Source organism: Protopterus annectens, chromosome 12.part0 (assembly GCF_019279795.1).
Source record: "Protopterus annectens isolate FY-2018-M chromosome 12.part0, PAN1.0, whole genome shotgun sequence".
NCBI lineage: Eukaryota > Metazoa > Chordata > Ceratodontiformes > Protopteridae > Protopterus > Protopterus annectens.
This window is the reverse complement of record NC_056746.1, coordinates 777,415,198-777,434,368: the sequence shown is the minus strand read 5'-3', so window position 1 is coordinate 777,434,368 and position 19,171 is coordinate 777,415,198. Positions and strand designations below refer to the sequence as shown.

At 46.1% G+C, this 19,171-nt stretch overlaps 1 protein-coding gene across 2 annotated transcripts in view; it reads left to right on the top strand.

Moving 5' to 3' along the window:
- Positions 1 to 19,171, top strand: part of COG7 (component of oligomeric golgi complex 7) — a 4,201,489-nt gene that overhangs the window by 3,791,205 nt on the left and 391,113 nt on the right. The window contains exon 17 of one of the 2 annotated variants that reach the window (XM_044089822.1): positions 17,894 to 17,939. The exons of the other annotated variant lie outside the window; for it this stretch is intronic. Within the exon in view, the coding sequence (XP_043945757.1) occupies positions 17,894 to 17,913 (20 nt within the window). The 3' untranslated portion in view covers positions 17,914 to 17,939. Of the gene's footprint in view, positions 1 to 17,893; positions 17,940 to 19,171 lie in introns of those variants that run through there. 2 annotated transcript variants of the gene reach the window in all.

Genomic DNA, 19,171 nt, shown 5'->3' with positions numbered 1-19,171 from the left:
GTATGGTAAGTGTAACTTGTGATGATGTCCTTCATGGATGCATCTGCAGTCATAACAAATGGGTTGTCCTGTCGTCAGGCAGCCCTTCGATCGGCCGGATTCCAAAGTCTGGGTCCGGCTTCGGCTGATGTCGCACTTCACCCGACGTCATCTCTGCTGGTCTTCGGGTATAAAGGCATCAGTCGACGCCATTTTCCTCAGTCTTTCTTGCCGCGTGGCGCCCGAAGCAGAAGCTGTTCGCAAGTGCCGGTCGGTCAGATCCAGAGATTACTACTACCGAATACTACTTGAAGACTTCTAAAAGCTAAGTACCCGTTGGGGACTCTTTCTTGCCTCAGCCGATGTCAGAAAAAGTCAATAACTGTTTAACTTGTGGGAAACAAATACCTCATAAAGATTTCCACTCTTACTGTTTGCCTTGCTTAGGCCCAGACCACGACGTAGCAGCCTGTTCGGCCTGTGCTTCCTTCAACCGACGAACGCTTATGCATCGGTCGGAGTTTGCTGAACAGTTTTTCGGCTCAGATTTTGCGTACATTATGCCGTCGGATCCTCCGACTACCCAAATTGTTAAAAAACGCAAAGAAAAGACCGACACTCGCGGTCCGCGTTTCGGCCGAAACCATGGTTAAGCAAGCGAGTGTCTCGGTTTCGCCGAAACGAAAACTGGTCAATCTTCAGCCGAATCCATGACTACTACTGAGGCTCCTGCTACCTTACCTGAATCAGCCTCAGAAATTTTGCCTACAACTGTGGTTCCTACTGATCTATCAGACACCATCCCTTGGATATCTCTACCCCAGCACGTGGTGCTGCTAGGCCTCCTGCAGCCATGTCTATTAAGGCCTTTGCCAGGGCTAAAGCAGCCAAATCAGCTAAATCAGTGCCTGTTAAACCACCCTCACTCAGGCCCACTTCTAGTTCACAAATGCTTACTCTGGCAGAAGATTTAATATCCTTAATTAGGGGATCCCAATCTCACCCAGACAGGGCCTCTCAGCCCCAGAAAAGAGACCTAGAGCAGAGCCCCGAGCCTGTGTCCTCTGATGATTCTGCGGATGACTCAGACATCACAGACCAGCCAGAGGCTCCTTTTCCAATTATGAAGATTCAGATGCTGAAGAATCCATTCCAGCTGCCTCTCCACCAGAGGAATTCTCCTTTGGGGAAACCTTACATGCCATGAGAGAACAATTCCAATGGCAGGGACAAGATTTCTCAGATTCAAGAAAAGGCTTAGGACTTTTCTGCACTTACCACAACATAGGCCCTTAGCTATACCTCCTGTCCTATCTGTTGTGGACGATGCATTTAATGATGTCTGCACTGCACCTGATTCTTTACCTCCAGCCCCTGCCAAACCAGATAGATTTTACAGGGTGCCAGACACTCATCACCACCTATACAAGGCCCCACTTGCAGACCCCGAAACTATATCCCAGGGGCCTAAGGCAGTAGCCTCGACCACAGCGAAAAACCCTATTCCCTCTGAAAGGGAATCCAGGTCCTTAGAGAGATGGGGGAAAAAAGTCTACACCTCTGCTACTCTCTCAGCTAGAGCTTTAAACTGTCAGTTTCACATGATCCAATACCAAGAGTTTATGCTTGATCAGTTAATTAAAAAGCTGTCCTCTGATGAATCTCTAGATAAGAAATATGTATTAGAAATGGTGAATAACATCCAACAGGTTAGTAACCATTCTTTAAAATGTGGCTATGATGCACTGGAGGCTTCATTTAGATCAGCCATGACTGGCACAGTGATAAGAAGGCATGCATGGTTGAAAGAACAGGTCTTGCCGGATCATGTAAAAGCTAAGCTATTGGATGCTCCTATGGATAAGGCCAGTCTATTTGGGGAACCTGCCCAGCAGGTAATGAAGAAAATGGAAGAGAAGGCAAAATCTGTACAAACAGTTAAAGATTTCCTACAGGTTCAGCCCCCAAGGTTTAGCAGGAACTGGCCTGCCAAAAATTGGTCCTTTCCTGACTCCACAAGATCCCAAAGGGGCAGGAACAGACGCTCTAGGGGCAGAAAGCAATCCAGAGGAGGTGCCTACAGAGGACGACAGTGGCAAGGCAATAACCGACACAATCACAGTGACTTGCCTCTGACTCCGCCTACCAGGGAGCAAATAGCAGCACCATTAGGCAGAAAGTTAGCCTTATTCTCGAAAAATTGGCACTATATTACAAAAGACAAGTGGATTTTGCAAACCATAGACCAAGGCTACCGGTTCCACTTCCACACTTTACCAGTAAAAAGAGGAATGCCAAACCTGCCCCCAAATCAAAAAATAGAAGCCCTGCACCAGATAGCGGAATTAATAAAGATGAGAGCTGTGGAAAGGGTACCAATAACACAACAGGGCAAAGGATTCTACTCCAGACTCTTCCTAGTACCAAGAAAAGAAAAAAACTGGAGACCTATTCTCGACCTGTCCATCTTAAATACATACATCATTGTCCCAAAATTCAAAATGCTGACCCTACAGCAACTTCTTCCCATGCTGGGCAAGGAGTGTTGGCTGGTAACTCTAGATCTCAAGGAGGCATACCTGCACGTCCCCATTCGACCAAATTGCAGAAGATACCTCAGATTTCTTGCAGGATCAGAGCATTATCAATTCTCAGCATTGCCCTTTGGCTTATCTACTGTGCCCAGAGTATTCACAAAATGCCTGGCATCAGTAATCGCCCACTCCAGAGTACAGGGAATCCAAATTTATCCATACCTGGACGACTGCCTGTTACAAGCGGACAACAAAAGCAAGCTGACAACAGATTTACAAAGGGTCACTTACTTGCTACAAGCCCTGGGATACACAGTCAATTTTCAAAAGTCAAGGCTGATACCATCCCAGACAAGAACTTTCTTGGGCGGAATTGGACACAGTAAAACAGATGGCATTCCTAACTGCAGAAAAACAAAAAGAACTCCCTCTTTACTTCTTGGCATTAACAAAGCAGAACAAACTAACAGCAAGAAAAGTTCTGCAGGCCTTGGGCTTCATGGCATCATGCATAATCTTGGTCCCACATGCCAGACTGCATATGAGAAAGTTACAGTGGTACCTAAAGAATTTATGGTCTCAACACAGGCACAGCTTAGAAACAGAAATACCACTAATCCCATGCTTAAAACAGGAGTTCCTGTGGTGGGCTCGGGCATGCCAGTCAAACCCAGGCTTACCCTTCCACAACTTTCGAGCAAACCAAACCATCACAACGGATGCCTCAGACCTAGGATGGGGGGCACACATGCTGGACAAATGCGTACAAGGACTGTGGACTCAGGACCAGCTGCACCTGCACATAAACCAAAAAGAAATGCTGGCAGTGAAACTGGCAATCCTGAAATTCAGACCATTCCTCAAAGAAGGCCATTTGATGATAAGGACAGACAACACCACAGTCATGTGGTACATCAACAAACAGGGAGGCACTCATTCTTACCCCTATGCAGAATGACTTTGGACCTTTGGAATCTGGCTCTCAGCTACAACATCCAGTTACAGGCAATATTTGTACCGGGAAAAGAGAACACCCTAGCAGACATTTTAAGCAGAACCACCTTGGATGCTCACGAATGGATGCTACACCCGGACATCTTCAAGGCCATCACAAAGAAATGGGGAATGCCTCAAATAGATCTATTCGCTTCCCCACAAAATCACCAGCTCAAAAAATTCTGCACAAGGACATTCCACCCACTTGCATGGAAGGTGGACTCTCTATCCTTCAGCTGGAAAGGCCTGACAGCATATGCATTCCCACCTCTTCCCTTGATGCACAAGGTACTACTGAAAATCAAAGAGGAATGTCCAAGGATAATTCTGATAGCTCCGAACTGGCCAAGACAACACTGGTACCCATTGCTGAGGAGCATGTCTCGGGAGAAAATGTGGTCAATACCCTGATGCCTCTGATGTTAACTCAGAACAACTACAACATCATACATCCAAACCTAAAAACCTTGCAACTGACTGCCTGGAACATCACATAGCAGTAACTAACCCAGACCTTTCACAAAGGGTTAAAGACATTATCCTTGAAGCCCGCAGACCTTCAACAAGAAGGAACTATGCAGGAAAATGGAAAAGGTTCGTCATTTGGAGTACTGAAAGAGGAAAAGATGTGTCGAACATAGATATTGCTAACATTCTGGAGTATTTGGCAGAGCTTCTACATACAGGCCTGTCCTATTCCTCCATCAAGATACATGCATCAGCTATTTCAGCAGAATACAGCTTTGATCCTCCTGTCTTTTCACATCCTCTACTCAGGCAGTTTCTCAGAGGGATCAAGAATGTAAAACCTCCTAGGAAACCACCATTGCCAGCATGGGACTTGAATTTTGTACTAGAAAAGTTGACACTCCCTCCGTTTGAACCAGCAGCAACAGCAGACCTACAACACCTGTCATGGAAAACTGCTTTCCTACTGGCTATTACTTCAGCAAGGAGGGTTTCGGAACTACAGGCCTTAATGGCAGTGCAACCCTTCCTAATCTTCCATCAAGATAGGGTGTCCATGAGAACTAATCCTACATTTATGCCTAAGGTGGTATCCAGAGTGTCTTTAAACCAGGCAATCCACCTACCTACCTTCTTTCCCAATCCACAAAACAGAGGTGAAAGAATAATGCATACCTTGGATGTACACAGACAGTTACGCTACTACCTGGACAGAACCAAAGGTAACAGAAAAACTGACCAGCTCTTTGTAGCCTATGCAACAGGAAGGGAAGGAAAAGCAATCTCCAAATGGATAGGAAATTGCATAAGATTCTGTTACTCCTACCATGGAAAACCAATTCCACAGAACATAAGACCTCATTCTACAAGGGCTACAGCCACTACCACAGCTTTCTTAAGAGGAGTGGCAACCAAGGACATTATTGAGGCGGCTACTTGGACCTCCGTGCATACATTTGCCAAGCATTATAATTTACCTCTATATTCTAGATCCCGAGCAGGGTTTGCCACTGCTGTACTGCAAGGGATCCTGACTACACCATAATTATTATTCCTCCTCCCCTAGTTTGGCTATGGTATTCTACCCATTTGTTATGACTGCAGATGCATCCATGAAGGACATAGTACAGTTTTGTACCTACCATAAATGTAGATGTCCGAACTGGATAGCATCTGCAGTCAGGATTACCCTCCCTCCTTCCCCTCTGCGGTATTCCTAGGGTATTTACCCTCCTAATAGCTAGCTGGGGGGGGAGTCTCTTATGGTGTATTTGTTTGTATATATGTACATACATGTTTATTTTTTGTGTTTGCCTTCTACTATTTTGGAAACATTGGCATTTATCCAAAATTTAGCTTTCCAAGAGGGCAATTGGCATCTGGGGCAAGAAACACTGAGGAAAATGGTGTCGACTGATGCCTTTATACCTGAAGACCAGCAGAGATGACGTCGGGTGAAGTGCGACATCAGCCGAAGCCGGACCCAGACTTTGGAATCCGGCCGACCGAAGGGCTGCCTGACGACAGGACAACCCATTTGTTATGACTGCAGATGCTATCCAGTTCGGACATCTACATTTATGGTAGGTACAAAACTGTACTTTCTTCGTGTTTCACTGTTGCAGTCATCAGATTTGGGTTATCTGCCTGCAGGTAGCCCTCAACTGACCCTGAATACCAGAGTCTTTGGATTTCTGCGTCGGATGCTGTCTCCTCTTCTATGACGTCAGGTCGTCAGGGGTATAACACATGCAGCTGACACCATTGCATCAGTCTTTCTTAAAGTGCAGTGCCCGAAGCAGAAGCAGTGCCAGTCGGCCGACTCCGGAAAATTTTCATTTTCGAGTTTCAGACCCAAAGTCTTCAAAAATGATAAGTACCATGTTAGGGATCCTTTTTTTTTTTTGCTCCAACCGATGTCAGTAAAAGTTAACAATTGATGTTATGTGATCCTATCTCGCCTACATTCTGTACTGATGGGCTCGGAGCTGATCCCTCGGCTCCGACTCGGCACGCTATGCTATAGAGCGAGGCCTCTTATTGGCTGAGCTATTTCTTATCCCAGGATGCACCACCACTAATCCCCCAGATCTCGTTTGCCGCTTACAAGCTAAGACGTGGTCTCAACTTGGCTGGGCTAAGTACTAATTTATTTGGACTTTTCCTGTCAGGAATTTCCTAGTTTTCAACCCAAAAGCTGTTTTAACAGCTACTTTTGTGATACGCGTGTATTTTTGTTGATTCTGTTGTGAAAGTGGTTATATTTTGTTAAGGGAAGGTTTCCGTTTTAGTTAGAGGGGCCTTTCCCTTTTGCTATTCTAGCGTTATTGTGACTAGCGTTTATTAGTGGGTCAAGTACCCGTTTTAGTTAGAGGGTCTTGACCCTCTCTTTCTGTGTTTTCTTTTCTTGTGCACTTGTTTGTGTAAAAAAAAAAAAAAATATATATATAATATAATAACTTTACAGTTTAAACTTGTTATTTAGATATTTCTGTGTTGTTCTCTAGACATGTCCAAAGAACATAAACCCTCCGGGTTTAAAAAATGCACGAGGTGTGGTTTTAAGATGTCCATAACGGACGACCACTCCTCGTGCGTTTACTGTTTAGGCGCCAAGCACCTACAAGAATCGTGTAGCGTGTGTCACGCCTTCTCATCAAGAGTCCTCCAGGAGAGGAAAAACAAATTAATCCTTAAGGGATTAATCAAGCCATCCTTCGAGGAGGCTTTATCTTCGTCTCCCTCTCCTTCAAAAAAGAAGAAAACGTCGGCTCCGACAAGTCTGTCGGAACAGACTGCCAAAAAACCTAGGCAGACTTCTCCATCGGCTCCACGGATTTCGGAGCCGAGGGCGGAACGGTCTGCCTCGATGCCTCCAGCCTCGACCCCTCTGGTTTCGGAGCCGAGGACTGGGGCATCGAGAGGCGGGTCACCTTCATCGGCTCCACTGATATTGGAGCCGATGAGGGTTACCGGCTCAGACTCTTCCCCTTCAGAGCCGAAGTCCTTGTCGGCACCGAGGGAAATTGCCTTGAGATCTCCCTCGGAGCCGATAGTGGTAGAATCCATTCGGAGCCGGTCCCCTAGTCCTTTGGAGCCGATGGGAAATCGGTTCGGACCCGATCAGTATCCTCCAGGTCATCCAAGATGTCTGATTCGGACATCGACAGGGTGCTCCTAAGACTCTTCCAGTCTCCGGTGTTCCAAAAGCTAGTTTCGGCTCCAGCCCATTCGGCTTCGGAGCCGATGGTCCACCTCCCTACTATGGTTCCTCCTCCAACAGCCTCGGCACCGTTGGAGCCGGTGCTGGTGGAACTGGTGGAGGTTTTAGGGTCGGGCCCGACCCTTACTCCAACTCCGGCTCTTGGGTCGGAGTTCAGTACACGGACTTCTTCCGTTGGCCCTGGGGGGGTTGCTTCGGGATTGATGTTTTTGGTTCCAAGTCTCCCTCTTGGTGCGTCGGTGACGGGAGTGCCGTCAACTGTCGTGGCCACGGAGGTGGGACCCTCCCAGGATTCTGGTGGTCCCACCTTCAGGGCTATGAGGAGTGCGTTAGCCAAATCTTCTTTGGCTACCTCCACGGTCTCCCCAGCTCCTTCCCTGCATACCGAGACTGGGTCTTTGGCAGTCACCCTATCCTTAGCGGAGCCCCGGGGCCTGAGGTTACCCCCACTGGGGTTTCCCCCCCTCCTGGAGGTCCTTCTGAAGCCTCTTCAGAAGAACCCCCCAGGAAAAGATCGTGCAAGAGGAAGCACGTTGACTCCCCTGATGAGTCTCTTACATCAGACACTGATCTCGATGATGCAGAGGGGTCCCCTAAGTCATCCTCGGATGATGTCTCCTTTGCAGACATCCTGGAAGCCCTTAAACAATGAGGCGGCTGGCAGTCCAAACCTCCTTCTGCTGATGAGTCGGTGTTCCTTAAGGCCTTCGGGGCTCAGCCCTCCTCCTCCTGGGTGTCTCCGCCCTTCGACGAGCTCTTGGATTTGATCTGTCGAAGGACATGGGAACACCCAGACTCTGTGGAACCGGTGCCTGCTCGTCTGAATAAATTCCTCTCGGCACCCCCTGAAAAAGAGTTTCTAACTAAAGGTGTGGCTGTAGATGCTTTGGTGGTGGCATCTGCTACCCAGCAAGATGTAGCAGAGGCTTCGACGTCCGTCCATCCTCCTAATAAGGAGTCTAGGAGCATGGATCGGTACGGAAAGTGCACCCTAAGTTCAGCGGCCTTTACATTAAGGTCCTTGAACTACCTTACGCACTTTACTAGATTTCAGAGGGATCTGATTAAAGAACTATCCGATACCCTCTTGGGTAACCTGCCTGAGGAGCTGGCCCAGACGGTTGGCTCTCAGCTGGCTACATTGTCGTCCATTTCAAACTCGTCCATGAGGCTCATTTCTTATGCGGCCGAAGAGGCGAGTAGAGCGGCAGGTACAGGCATTGCTCTAAGGAGACAAGCCTGGCTCCGCCTGTGTCATTTCGTGGAGGCCTTTAAGTCTTCCTTTGCCAACGCCCCCTTTGATGGGTCCTCCCTGTTTGGACCCAAGGTAAAGGACACACTGACCCGCTGCGAACAGGAGGGTAAGACTCTGACTGCTGTAGGGGCACGATTTTCCACTCCCTTTCGGCCTTATCCCAAGGCTAAAAGAGGAGGGAAAATGTGTTTCCGTAGATCTCAGAAGCCTTACCCCTCTCAGCAGGAGGATCCCCCTTCCAGAGGCAGGGGAGGGGGAAATTCTTCCGGAAGACGCCATCCCAGAGGCGGCAGAGGCCCTCGCAACACTGGAGACCGTGAGTCCTTTCGTGGCTCTTCAGCCTTTCACAGTCCCTGAGGGATTGCCCGACTGTGCAGCTCTGGAGCCAGTCGGGTGTCGTTTTTCGAAGCACCTAAAAGCCTGGGAAGGTATCACTCAGGACCGATGGGTGCTTCGAATTATTGCCGGAGGTTACACCATCCCTTTCTCTCATTCTCCACCTCAGTCCAAAAAAATCCCGGACCCGCCACCCAGTCAATGGGATACTGCAGCCTCAGAAGTTTCAAAGCTGCTGCAAAAAGGAGTCATCCAACCAGTCCCCGCAGACCAGATCGGATTAGGGACTTACTCAAGATTCTTTTTGGTGCTAAAAAAGACCGGGGACTTGAGGCCCATTTTGGACCTCAGCATTCTAAACCGTTCAGTCAGAAAGTCCAAGTTCCGAATGGTCACCCTACAAACCATTCTCCCATTGCTGGAGAGAGGTGTTTGGATGTGCTCCATAGATCTCAAGGACGCCTATTACCATATCATGGTACATCAAGCATCCAGGAGACATCTGCGCTTCTGCCTAGGAGGCAGTCATTTTCAGTTCCGCGCGCTGCCCTTTGGTCTCACCACAGCCCCCAGGGTGTTCACCAAGTGCTTGGCAGTCATGACTGCTCACCTGAGAAGTCTAGGATTCCAGGTGTTTCCGTATCTAGACGACTGGCTCCTAACTGCCACCTCCAAGCATCTACTACTGCGGAGCCTACAAGCCACTATATCACTGGGCAGTTCCCTGGGAATCACCTTCAATTGGCCAAAGTCTGTGTTGCTGCCATCTCAACGAATAAGATTCATAGGGGTAGAGATAGACTCAAACCGAATGCGGGTCTATCTACCTGCAGACAGAATACAAACCATACAGAATCAAGTTCGAGCCTTACTTCCCAGGTCCAAAGCCCCAGCCAGAATGGTCCTGCAGCTATTGGGATCCATGTCCGCCACGGTTCTTCTAGTCCCCCTGGCAAGGTTGCACATGAGAATTCTCCAGTGGCTTCTTTCAGCTCAGTGGTCCTTTCAGGAACTCCCTCTCAGTCACCTCATATGGATCACGGAGACATGCAAACGGGACCTTCGCTGGTGGCTAGTGCCCTCCAATTTGGATCAGGGACGACCCTTTGTTCCACCTCCTCCTGCGGCCACTTTGACCACGGACGCCTCCCAGATGAGGTGGGGGGGGACATTCCCTGGGCAGGTCAGTCCAAGGCAAATGGCACCCGGAAGAGACCCTACTTCATATCAACATCCTAGAAATGAGGGCAGTACTTCTGTCCCTTCAAGCCCTTCACGATTATCTCCCTCAGGGCGTCATTGCCGTTCACTCAGACAACATGTCAGTTGTCTGGTACCTGAACAAACAGGGAGGGACCAGATCCTATCCTCTTTGCAGAGAGGCCATGAGAGACTGGGAATGGGCAGTCTCGACCAAACGCTTTCTAGTGGCTACTCATATCCCGGGCAAGTCCAATGTGATAGCTGACAGACTGAGCAGAACCATCCTCTCTCCTCACGAATGGTCTCTGAACATGACAGTTGCAAGTCAGATTTTCAGCAAATGGGGAATTCCGTGTTGCGACCTCTTCGCGACTCCACTAAATGCGAAGTGCAAAGAATTCTTCTCTCTAACCCCGGCTCCGGGGAAGAGCCCCATGGACGCACTAGCCCGTCCTTGGCCCACCAGCGTGCTTTATGCCTTCCCTCCAGTTCCTCTCCTTCCCAGGGTGATCCAAAAGGCATCTCTCTTGGGGAGCAAAATGATCTTAGTTGCTCCTTACTGGCCTTGTCAAGTATGGTTTCCCTATCTTCGAAAATATGCTCTGGAAGGTCCATGGTTCCTGGATCAGATCCCAGACCTTTTGGTTCATCAGTCGGGACTATTCCACCAGTCCCTGCACACCTTAAAATTGACGGCTTGGCTCCTCCTCTTCCGACTATAGTCAGGAGTCATACATTGGATCCAGAGGTTGTACACATATTATCTTCGGCCCATAAGTCTGCTACAAAGAAACTGTATTCTAGCAAATGGAAAAGATTTGCTATTTGGGCTCAACTCCGGGGCCTGGACCCCATCTCTATTCCCGTGGCAGAAGTACTAAAATTTTTAACTTCTCTTTTCAATCAAGGCTCTTCAGTCTCTACCATCAAGGTCCAATTGGCAGCGATTTCCAATTTTCACGAATCCATAAACCCACCTTTAATGAGCAACAGATTGTGCAAGACCTTCTTGAAAGGTGCTGCTCTGTTAAGACCTCCGATTTCTCATCCTGCACCTCCATGGGATCTTGATGTGGTGTTACGCGCCTTAACTTCCTCCCCCTTTGAACCGGCGGCTACATGTGATCTAAAGTTTTTATCATGGAAGACTGCTTTTCTGGTGGCGATTACTTCTGCCAGAAGAGTTTCAGAGCTTCAAGCTTTGTCAGTAAAACCCCCGTACTTGGTTTTTCATAAAGACAGAGTATCTCTCAGGCCAAATCCTTCCTTTGTCCCTAAAGTTTGTTCCAGTTTCTGCTTACAACAATCGTTAGAACTTCCAGTCTTTTTTCCAAAATATTCTAACAAAGCGGAATTCATATTCCACACACTAGATGTCCACAGGCAGTTGCGTTTTTATTTAGACAGGACCAAACAAACAAGGAAAACAGATCAGTTGTTTGTATCCTTTGCAGACAATAAATTGGGCAAAGCTGTCACAAAGGTCACTATTGCCAAATGGATCAGGGACTGCATTACTCAAGCTTATTCTTATTCTAACAAAGAGCTTACCACCTCTGTCAAAGCTCATTCTACAAGGGCTATGGCTACTTCAATAGCATTTCATTCTAAGCATGCCATTAGTGACATTTGTGCTGCAGCTACTTGGTCTTCCCCGCACACTTTCATTTCCCACTACAAATTGGATGTGGCATCTAGAGGACGAGCTTCATTTGGTTCCACAGTGCTCAGGAGTGTTTTCCAATGAGCCACCCAGGATTTAGGTGCTAGGGATGCTGTCCCATCAGTACAGAATGTAGGCGAGATGGATCCCAAACATCTAAAGTTATGGTAAGTACATAACTAAAAGTTTTACCTGTGGAAAGCAAATACCTCATAGAGATTTTCATTCGTACTGCATATCCTGTTTAGGCCCAGACCACAACGTCCCTCGCTATCGGTTTTGTGCCTTGTTCAACCCCCGAACTATTCGTCTTCGGGTTATTTTTGCAGCCAATTACTTTTGTACTCAGTCTCAGTACTCCGAAATGGCTTCATTAAGCCATCCGATCTTCCGAAAAAACGTAAGGATAAAGACAGAGACAGACCGCATAGATCCAAAACTGCCGCCGATGCTTCCATTATGCTAGTCGCCAGTCCGCCGGTACTCAGTGAGGTGCATTTGCAGCCCCTGATGCCTGCTACTTCAGATTCACAGGCCTCTAGTGAGACCCATTCGGAGTCCGGTATGCCATGAGATGCTTCTTCGACTATGGAAACTGCGGATGTCTCTACCTTGGATGGGTCCAGAGCCGCTGTGCACTGGCTTCTGAGGGTGTATTCAGGCCTACAGACATTCATTTTAAACCAACGCCATTGTTTCCATCCAGAAGTTCTAAATCTCTCAGGCCTAAAACTCGCACTATGCCTAATAAACCGACGACCAAACCGTGAGCTCAGGCCCATATGCTTCAAAAACAAATGCTTAGAATGGCTGAAGACCTTATTACCTTAATTAGGGGAAGCCAGCCTTCCCCCTCTAAGAGACCTAGAACTGAATTTCTTTCTGATTCTTCTGATCAGGAATCTGATATTTCTGCTCCTTCTGATTACCAGAATTTGCCCTTATCTACTTATGAGGATTCTGATGCAGATGCAGAGGATTCAATTCCCTCTGCTTCCCCTCCAGAAGATTTTTCTTTCGGTGAAACCTTACATACTGTTAGGGAGCATTTCTGCTGGGAAAGCCAGGATTACTCTGAGTCCAAAAAGAGACTTGGGGAATTCTTACTCCTGCCTCAACACAGGCCTTTAGCTATCCCTCCTGTTCTGGACATTGTAGATGATGCTTTCTTGGAATCTAGCCTTACCCCAGACACTTCACCTCTAGCTCCTAGAAAACCTGACGGGTACAACAGAGTCCCTGACTCTCACAAGTTCCTCTTCAAGAATCCTTCTGTGGATCCAGAGACCATTTTCCAAGGACCAAAAGGCTACTACTGCCAAAAATCCTACCCCTTCTGATAGAGATTCTAGAGCCTTGGACAGATGGGGGTAAGAAGGCATACACTTCTGCTACTTTGACCATTAGGGCTTTAAATTACCAGTTTCATATGTTAAAGTATCAGCAGCATATTATGGGACTACTTAAACAGAAAATGATGTTGATTCCTGACTGTGCTGAACACAAAGAACTGCAAGATTTAATGCATTCTGCAGAACAAGTTGATAAACATACTTTGCAATGTGGTTTTGACACTTTAGAAGCATCTTGCAGGGCTGCTGTCACTGGGTCTGTACTTAGAAGGCATGCTTGGCTTAAGGAACAAAACTTACCAGATCAGGTTAAAGCTAAATTAATGGATGCTCCCTTAAACCAAGACCACCTTTTTGGCAACAAAGCAGAAGTTGTTCTCAAAAGGATGGAGGAAAAAGCTAAATCTATGCAAACAAAGATTTTCCTACAAGTACAGCCTCCCAGATTCAGTAGGCAGTGGCCTTCAAAGAACTGGTCCTTTCCAGTCTCTTCCAGGCCTTCTCAGTCCAAACCCAGGAACAGCAGACCACCCAGGTTACAGTCTCAGGCTACACACAGATCTAAGCAGTGGGGGGCTCCCACTTCCAATGCAGGGAGTAGTAAGCCACCCCCTATGGAAAAATGTCACAATGACTTAACCTTAACCCTTCCAAGCCCTGCTCAACTACTGGCTCCCTTAGGAGGAAAGCTCGCCCTGCATGCAAAAAATTGGGAAATCATTACCCAGGACAAATGAGTTTTGAACATAGTTTCCCAAGGATACAGATTCCACTTCCACACACTATCAACCCCAAATGGTTGGCCAGACTTACCCCCAAATCATTGGGCAGAGGCCCAATAGCAGGTTCTCTCTCTCTTCAGTATCGGGGCTATTCAACCTGTCCCAGCAGAACAAAGGGGACAAGGTTTTTATTCAAGACTTTTCCTGGTACCCAGAAAAGACGACAGCTGGCATCCTATCTTGGACATCTCTATTCTCAACACCTTCCTGGTAGTTCCAGAATTCAAAATGCTAACTATTCAACAGTTTCTTCCTATGCTAGCCAAGGATGCCTGGCTGGCAACCTTAGTCTTAAAGGAAGCTTACCTGCACATCCCAATAAGGGAATCTTGCAGGAAATACCTACACTTCAGGGAAGGCTTCATGCACTATCAGTTCTCTGCACTTCCCTTTGGATTATCTAGTGCGCCCAGGGTATTCACAAAGTGTCTAGCTCCAGCCATTGCATTTTGCAGGCAGAGAAATATTCAAATTTACCCATACTTGGACGATTGTCTGATTCAGGCAGAAAGCCAGGACTTGCTATTACAACATTTGGCATTCGTAAAGAAACGTCTAACCTCACTGTGGTACATCATCAATGAAAAGAAATCTCACCTAGTACCCTGCCAACAGATTGTATTTCTGGGAGCAAGCTTGAACACAGCTTCCCAGATGGCATTCCTCACTCCAGAGAAACAAGTTTATTTGACAACCTACTTCAAACTATTGGCCACAAAACCCGAGCTATCTGCAAGGAAAATACTGCAAGCCCTGGGGTTCATGGCCTCTTGCATTCTACTAATTCCATATGTAAGACTGCATATGAGGAAACTCCAATTGTATCTAAAAAGCCTATGGTGTCTCAACATTCGCGGGACCTGGAAACAATGATCTCTATCATTCCTTGTGTGAAGACAGAGTTCCTTTGGTGGGCAGAGGCCTGCTACCACAACAAAGGACTCCCTTCCACTCTTCCCTCTGCCGCCCAAACCCTAACAACAGACGCATCAGACAATGCATGGGGGGCTCACATGACAGGGCAGTGCATTCAGGGCAAATGGAACTCGAGACAGATGCACCTGCATATCAATCAAATAGAAATGTTAGCTGTACAGAAAGAATGCTCTGACAGCCTTCAAAGACCGTATTCTTCCAGGACAGCTATTGGTAAAGACAGACAACACCACAGTTATGTGGTACATAAACAAGCAGGGGGGGAACCCACTCGTCCCCTCTCTGCAGACTAGCCATGGCTCTGTGGAACACAGCCTTGAGCTAACAAGTACACCTACAAGCTTAATTCCTGACAGGCAAACTAAATTCACTGGCAGACAACTTAAGCAGACATCTCATGGACACACATGAATGGAAACTAGAACCCAAAATATTCAGCCTCTTGAGGAACAAATGGAGGACTCCAGAGGTAGACCCGTTTGCCTCCTCTCAGAACTACCAATTGGGCAAGTTCTGCACAAGAACTCCCCACAGTCAAGCTTGGAAAGTGGATGCCCTGTCCTTTACCTTGGAAAGCCTCTCGGTTTATGCCTTTCCCCCTCTACCTCTCCTCTTGAGGGTTCTACTAAAGATCAAACAGGACAAGCCAAGGACAATACTGATTGCACCAGACTGGCCACGCCAGCACTGGTACCCCCTCTTGCGCAGTATGACACTGCTGCAACCATGGCACCTGCCTCAGAACCCTTCCCTGCTGTCCCAGCAGGCGAGCCAGATTCTGCACACTCCGCTTCAAACCCTGAACCTTGCAGCCTGGCTAATTCCTTGAGCTCTCCTCTAGCATCCCTCAGTAAGCAGGTGCTGGATGTCATTCTGGAGGCAAGGAGGCCTAGTCCTAGAAAATCCTATGCTGAAAAGTAGCAAAGATACTGTTCCTGGAGCTAGGCTCAGGGGATAGACACAACAGCTCCCAGCTTACCTCATATTCTGCAGTACTTAACAGAAATTCTCCACAAAGGCCTGTCCTTCTCGTCAATTAAAATGCATGCCTCTGCCATTTCAGCACATTGTAGTACTGAGCCACCATTCTTCTTTTACCCCCTGCTAAAACAATTCCTTAGAGGGCCCAAAAATTTAAGACCCCCCCCCCCCCCAGGAGAGCTCCCACTCCAGCCTGGGACCTTAACTTTGTATTGGAAAAGCTCACTCTTCCCCCCTTTGAGCCAGCCGCAACAGCAGAGTTGAAATTCCTTTCTTGGAAAACAGCCTTCCTTTTAGCCATCACCTCAGCAAGAAGAGTGTCTGAATTACAGGCCCTCATGGCAGTGGAACCCTTCAATTATCTTCCATGCGAACAGGGTTTCCCTCAGGACTAATCCTTCCTTTATGCCCAAGGTGGTGTCTAGTGTGGCCCTAAATCAGTCCATTCATTTGCCTACTTTTTTCCCTAATCCACAAAACAAAGGGGAACGAATACTGCCCTCTCTGGACGTGCACAGACAACTTAGATTTTATTTGGACAGGACCAAGCCTTTCAGAAAATCTGAACAGCTGCTAGCTGGTTTTGCTGCAGGGTCTGAGGGGAGGAGGGCCATTTCAAAGCAAACTATTTCCAAATGGATAGCCCATTCCATTAATTTCTGCTACAAGCACCATGGAAAACCTACCCCACAGGGGGACAAGATCACATTCCACCAGGGCTGCATCTACCTCTGTGGCTTTTCTCAGAGGAGTCCCTACCAGGGACATCTAAAAGCTGCTACCTGGAGCTCTGTACATACCAAGCATTACCACATGCCTGTCTTTTCTAAATCCAGAGCTGGATTTGCCACTGCAGTCTTGCAGGGCTTAATAGCTGGCCCTAATGCTTTTTAACTTCCTCCTCCCTTCCTTAACTTTGGGAATCAACCCAAATGTGATGACTGAAACAGTGAAATACGAAGAACATAGTACAGTTTTGTACACTTACCATAAATGTAGTTGTTCAAGTGTATTCAATGTTGCAGTCCTGGTTACCCTCCCTCCAGCCCTCTGACTTCTCTTGGCTCTACCTTTCCTTCTTGATTGGTAAATTTATTTTTTCTGGTGTATTTGCTTTTTGATGGGGGTGCACCATACCATATAATCGCTTCCTATTGTGGGGGCACCTGACATCTGGGGCAAGAAAAACTGATGTAATGGCGTCGACTGCATGTTTTATACCCCTGACGACCTAACGTCATGGAAGAGGAGACAGCATCCGAAGACTCTGGTATTCAGGCTGGCTGAGGGCTACCTGCAGGCAGATAACCCAGATGTGATGACTGCAACAGTGAATACACTCGAACATCTACATTTATGGTAAGTGTACACAACTGTACTTTATGCTGAATTTTTACATAAGATCAGTTCCTCAAACAGTAGAATTTTTGAACTTGGAACTGTAGGAAGTTTATTACAAATAGTAAATGTGATTTTACCCCTAAACTGGAATGTGGGATTTCCTTTTTGATCTTACATTCAGCCTACAACTCTCAGAAAATGCAAATGGTAGAGTGAAAACTAGATTTATACTGCAAGTACCACTTTACTCCATCACTGTAAACTTCCTGGAAGCACAGATTGATGACAGTGAATGATAGGACTACTTTTCTTCTTAGCTCATTGATATTAGGAGTGCTAAAACAGGCACGTTGTCTCCATTAAAAAGGAAACTTTAATTTCAAGAAATTGTATATGAACTGAGAAGTTCATAAGATAACTGCTTTTCAATAGTATGCCTACCTTTTAAAACCACTACAGTTGAGGGCCTTTTCAAGATTAAAACCAGCAACCTGGAACCACTTGCCCTCAGACATTAAAAGTCAAGATTCCATTGAAGCCCTTAAAAAGGCCATAAAGATCTACACTTTGTATCTGCTTGTAAATGCTTGCAAGACAATGGGTAATATTGCTAAACGAAACACCCATTAACTACATAGATACCTTAGTTGTATGTACTTTACTGCTTGAATGTCTTGCCTTGCTATTGTACATTTTACCACATGCTGCATCCAAAGTATTTAATACAGTTACCTGTGTTTTCTTGTGCGTTAAATGTGCACTACATATATGTTTGTTTTACCTGTGCACTCTGTCTTCATGCATATTGTTTATTTTATGTTTTGTACCACTTGTGGTTTCCAAGTCATGACTGAAAGGGGTTAATGGACCAGTACACCCACCCAGTTATCAAATGGAAATAAGTAAGTAAAATAAAATAATAGTTTTGGATTTCACAACATGGTTTTGTAAAAGCTAGCTCCACATTTACTAACATAATGCACTTTTATAGTCGGATCTATGTTAGAGCATTGCAAAACCACAATATTGGAACATAAAACACTGAACCAAGAAGATCGAACTGGCAAAACTTTGAAAAAAGAAAATAACAAAAAACATTTTTAGTTTGCAATATTCTGGTGCTGCAATTATTATACCCATTTATAATCTTGTCTGCTTAGCTATGGACTCTGGTCTTGCAGCCTACTTACATTTTTCAAAGGCATTTGATAGTTTGCTGTACTCACTCATTATTAATTCAATGTTGAAATCATCAGTAAGTCCTTATGTTGTCAAGTGGACACGTGATTAGGTAGACATGAAAGGATAAACATATTAATAATTTTCTGTCAGACTGGGAGGCTGTTTAGGACAGGGTTGGGATCAGTGCTGGTCCTAGTACTATTTGACGTTTTTTTTTTCCTACTTTAAATCACTAGACTCCTGTTGGGTGGCTAATAATGCTGACAGTTTAAAAAATTTTGACTTTTGTGACCAGTGAGGCTTGTATTACAGGAGTTATTTAAGTACGAAGATTTTGGAGTTAAGGTGATTTGCACTAATTCTTAAAAGCTTCTCATTAAGGTATTCTGCATTTTAATCAAGCTGTTTGTGGCATACATAAGGACAGTGGTAGAGTATATATCTGACTTTAACCAAAAAAGTATATCAGGGCAAGTGCTCGCAAACAGCAAGAACCAAATAACAAACCAGCTAGCAGTGAAGGACAGGATGTTCCTGAATTTGCTTGATAAAGTCTGCTTTCAACTTGAGTGTTGTTGTCAAGCCTTCCTTCAGTGCTAGCTGGTTTGTTATATACCTGACTTCCTAATTCTTGAATATGTACATCATAAATATTCAGAGAATTACATCTGTTAAACATCTTCCTTATGATTCAACACTTCAGAGCTTTCTAGTAATAGGCATGATGAAGAGCTCCATAGATTAATAAATGTTGATTTGCTGGAACTCAAATTTAACTGCAGTGGAGGAGATAATGTACTTAAGAACAGTAAATGTAGGACTATTTTATGATCGAGATATATATCGGTGTGTATGATGTGCTTGTGGAATAAACTGCTTGTATGCAACAAGCTACTCCACTAGCAAATTTTAAAAGCCTGCTAGAGGAATGGATGAAATC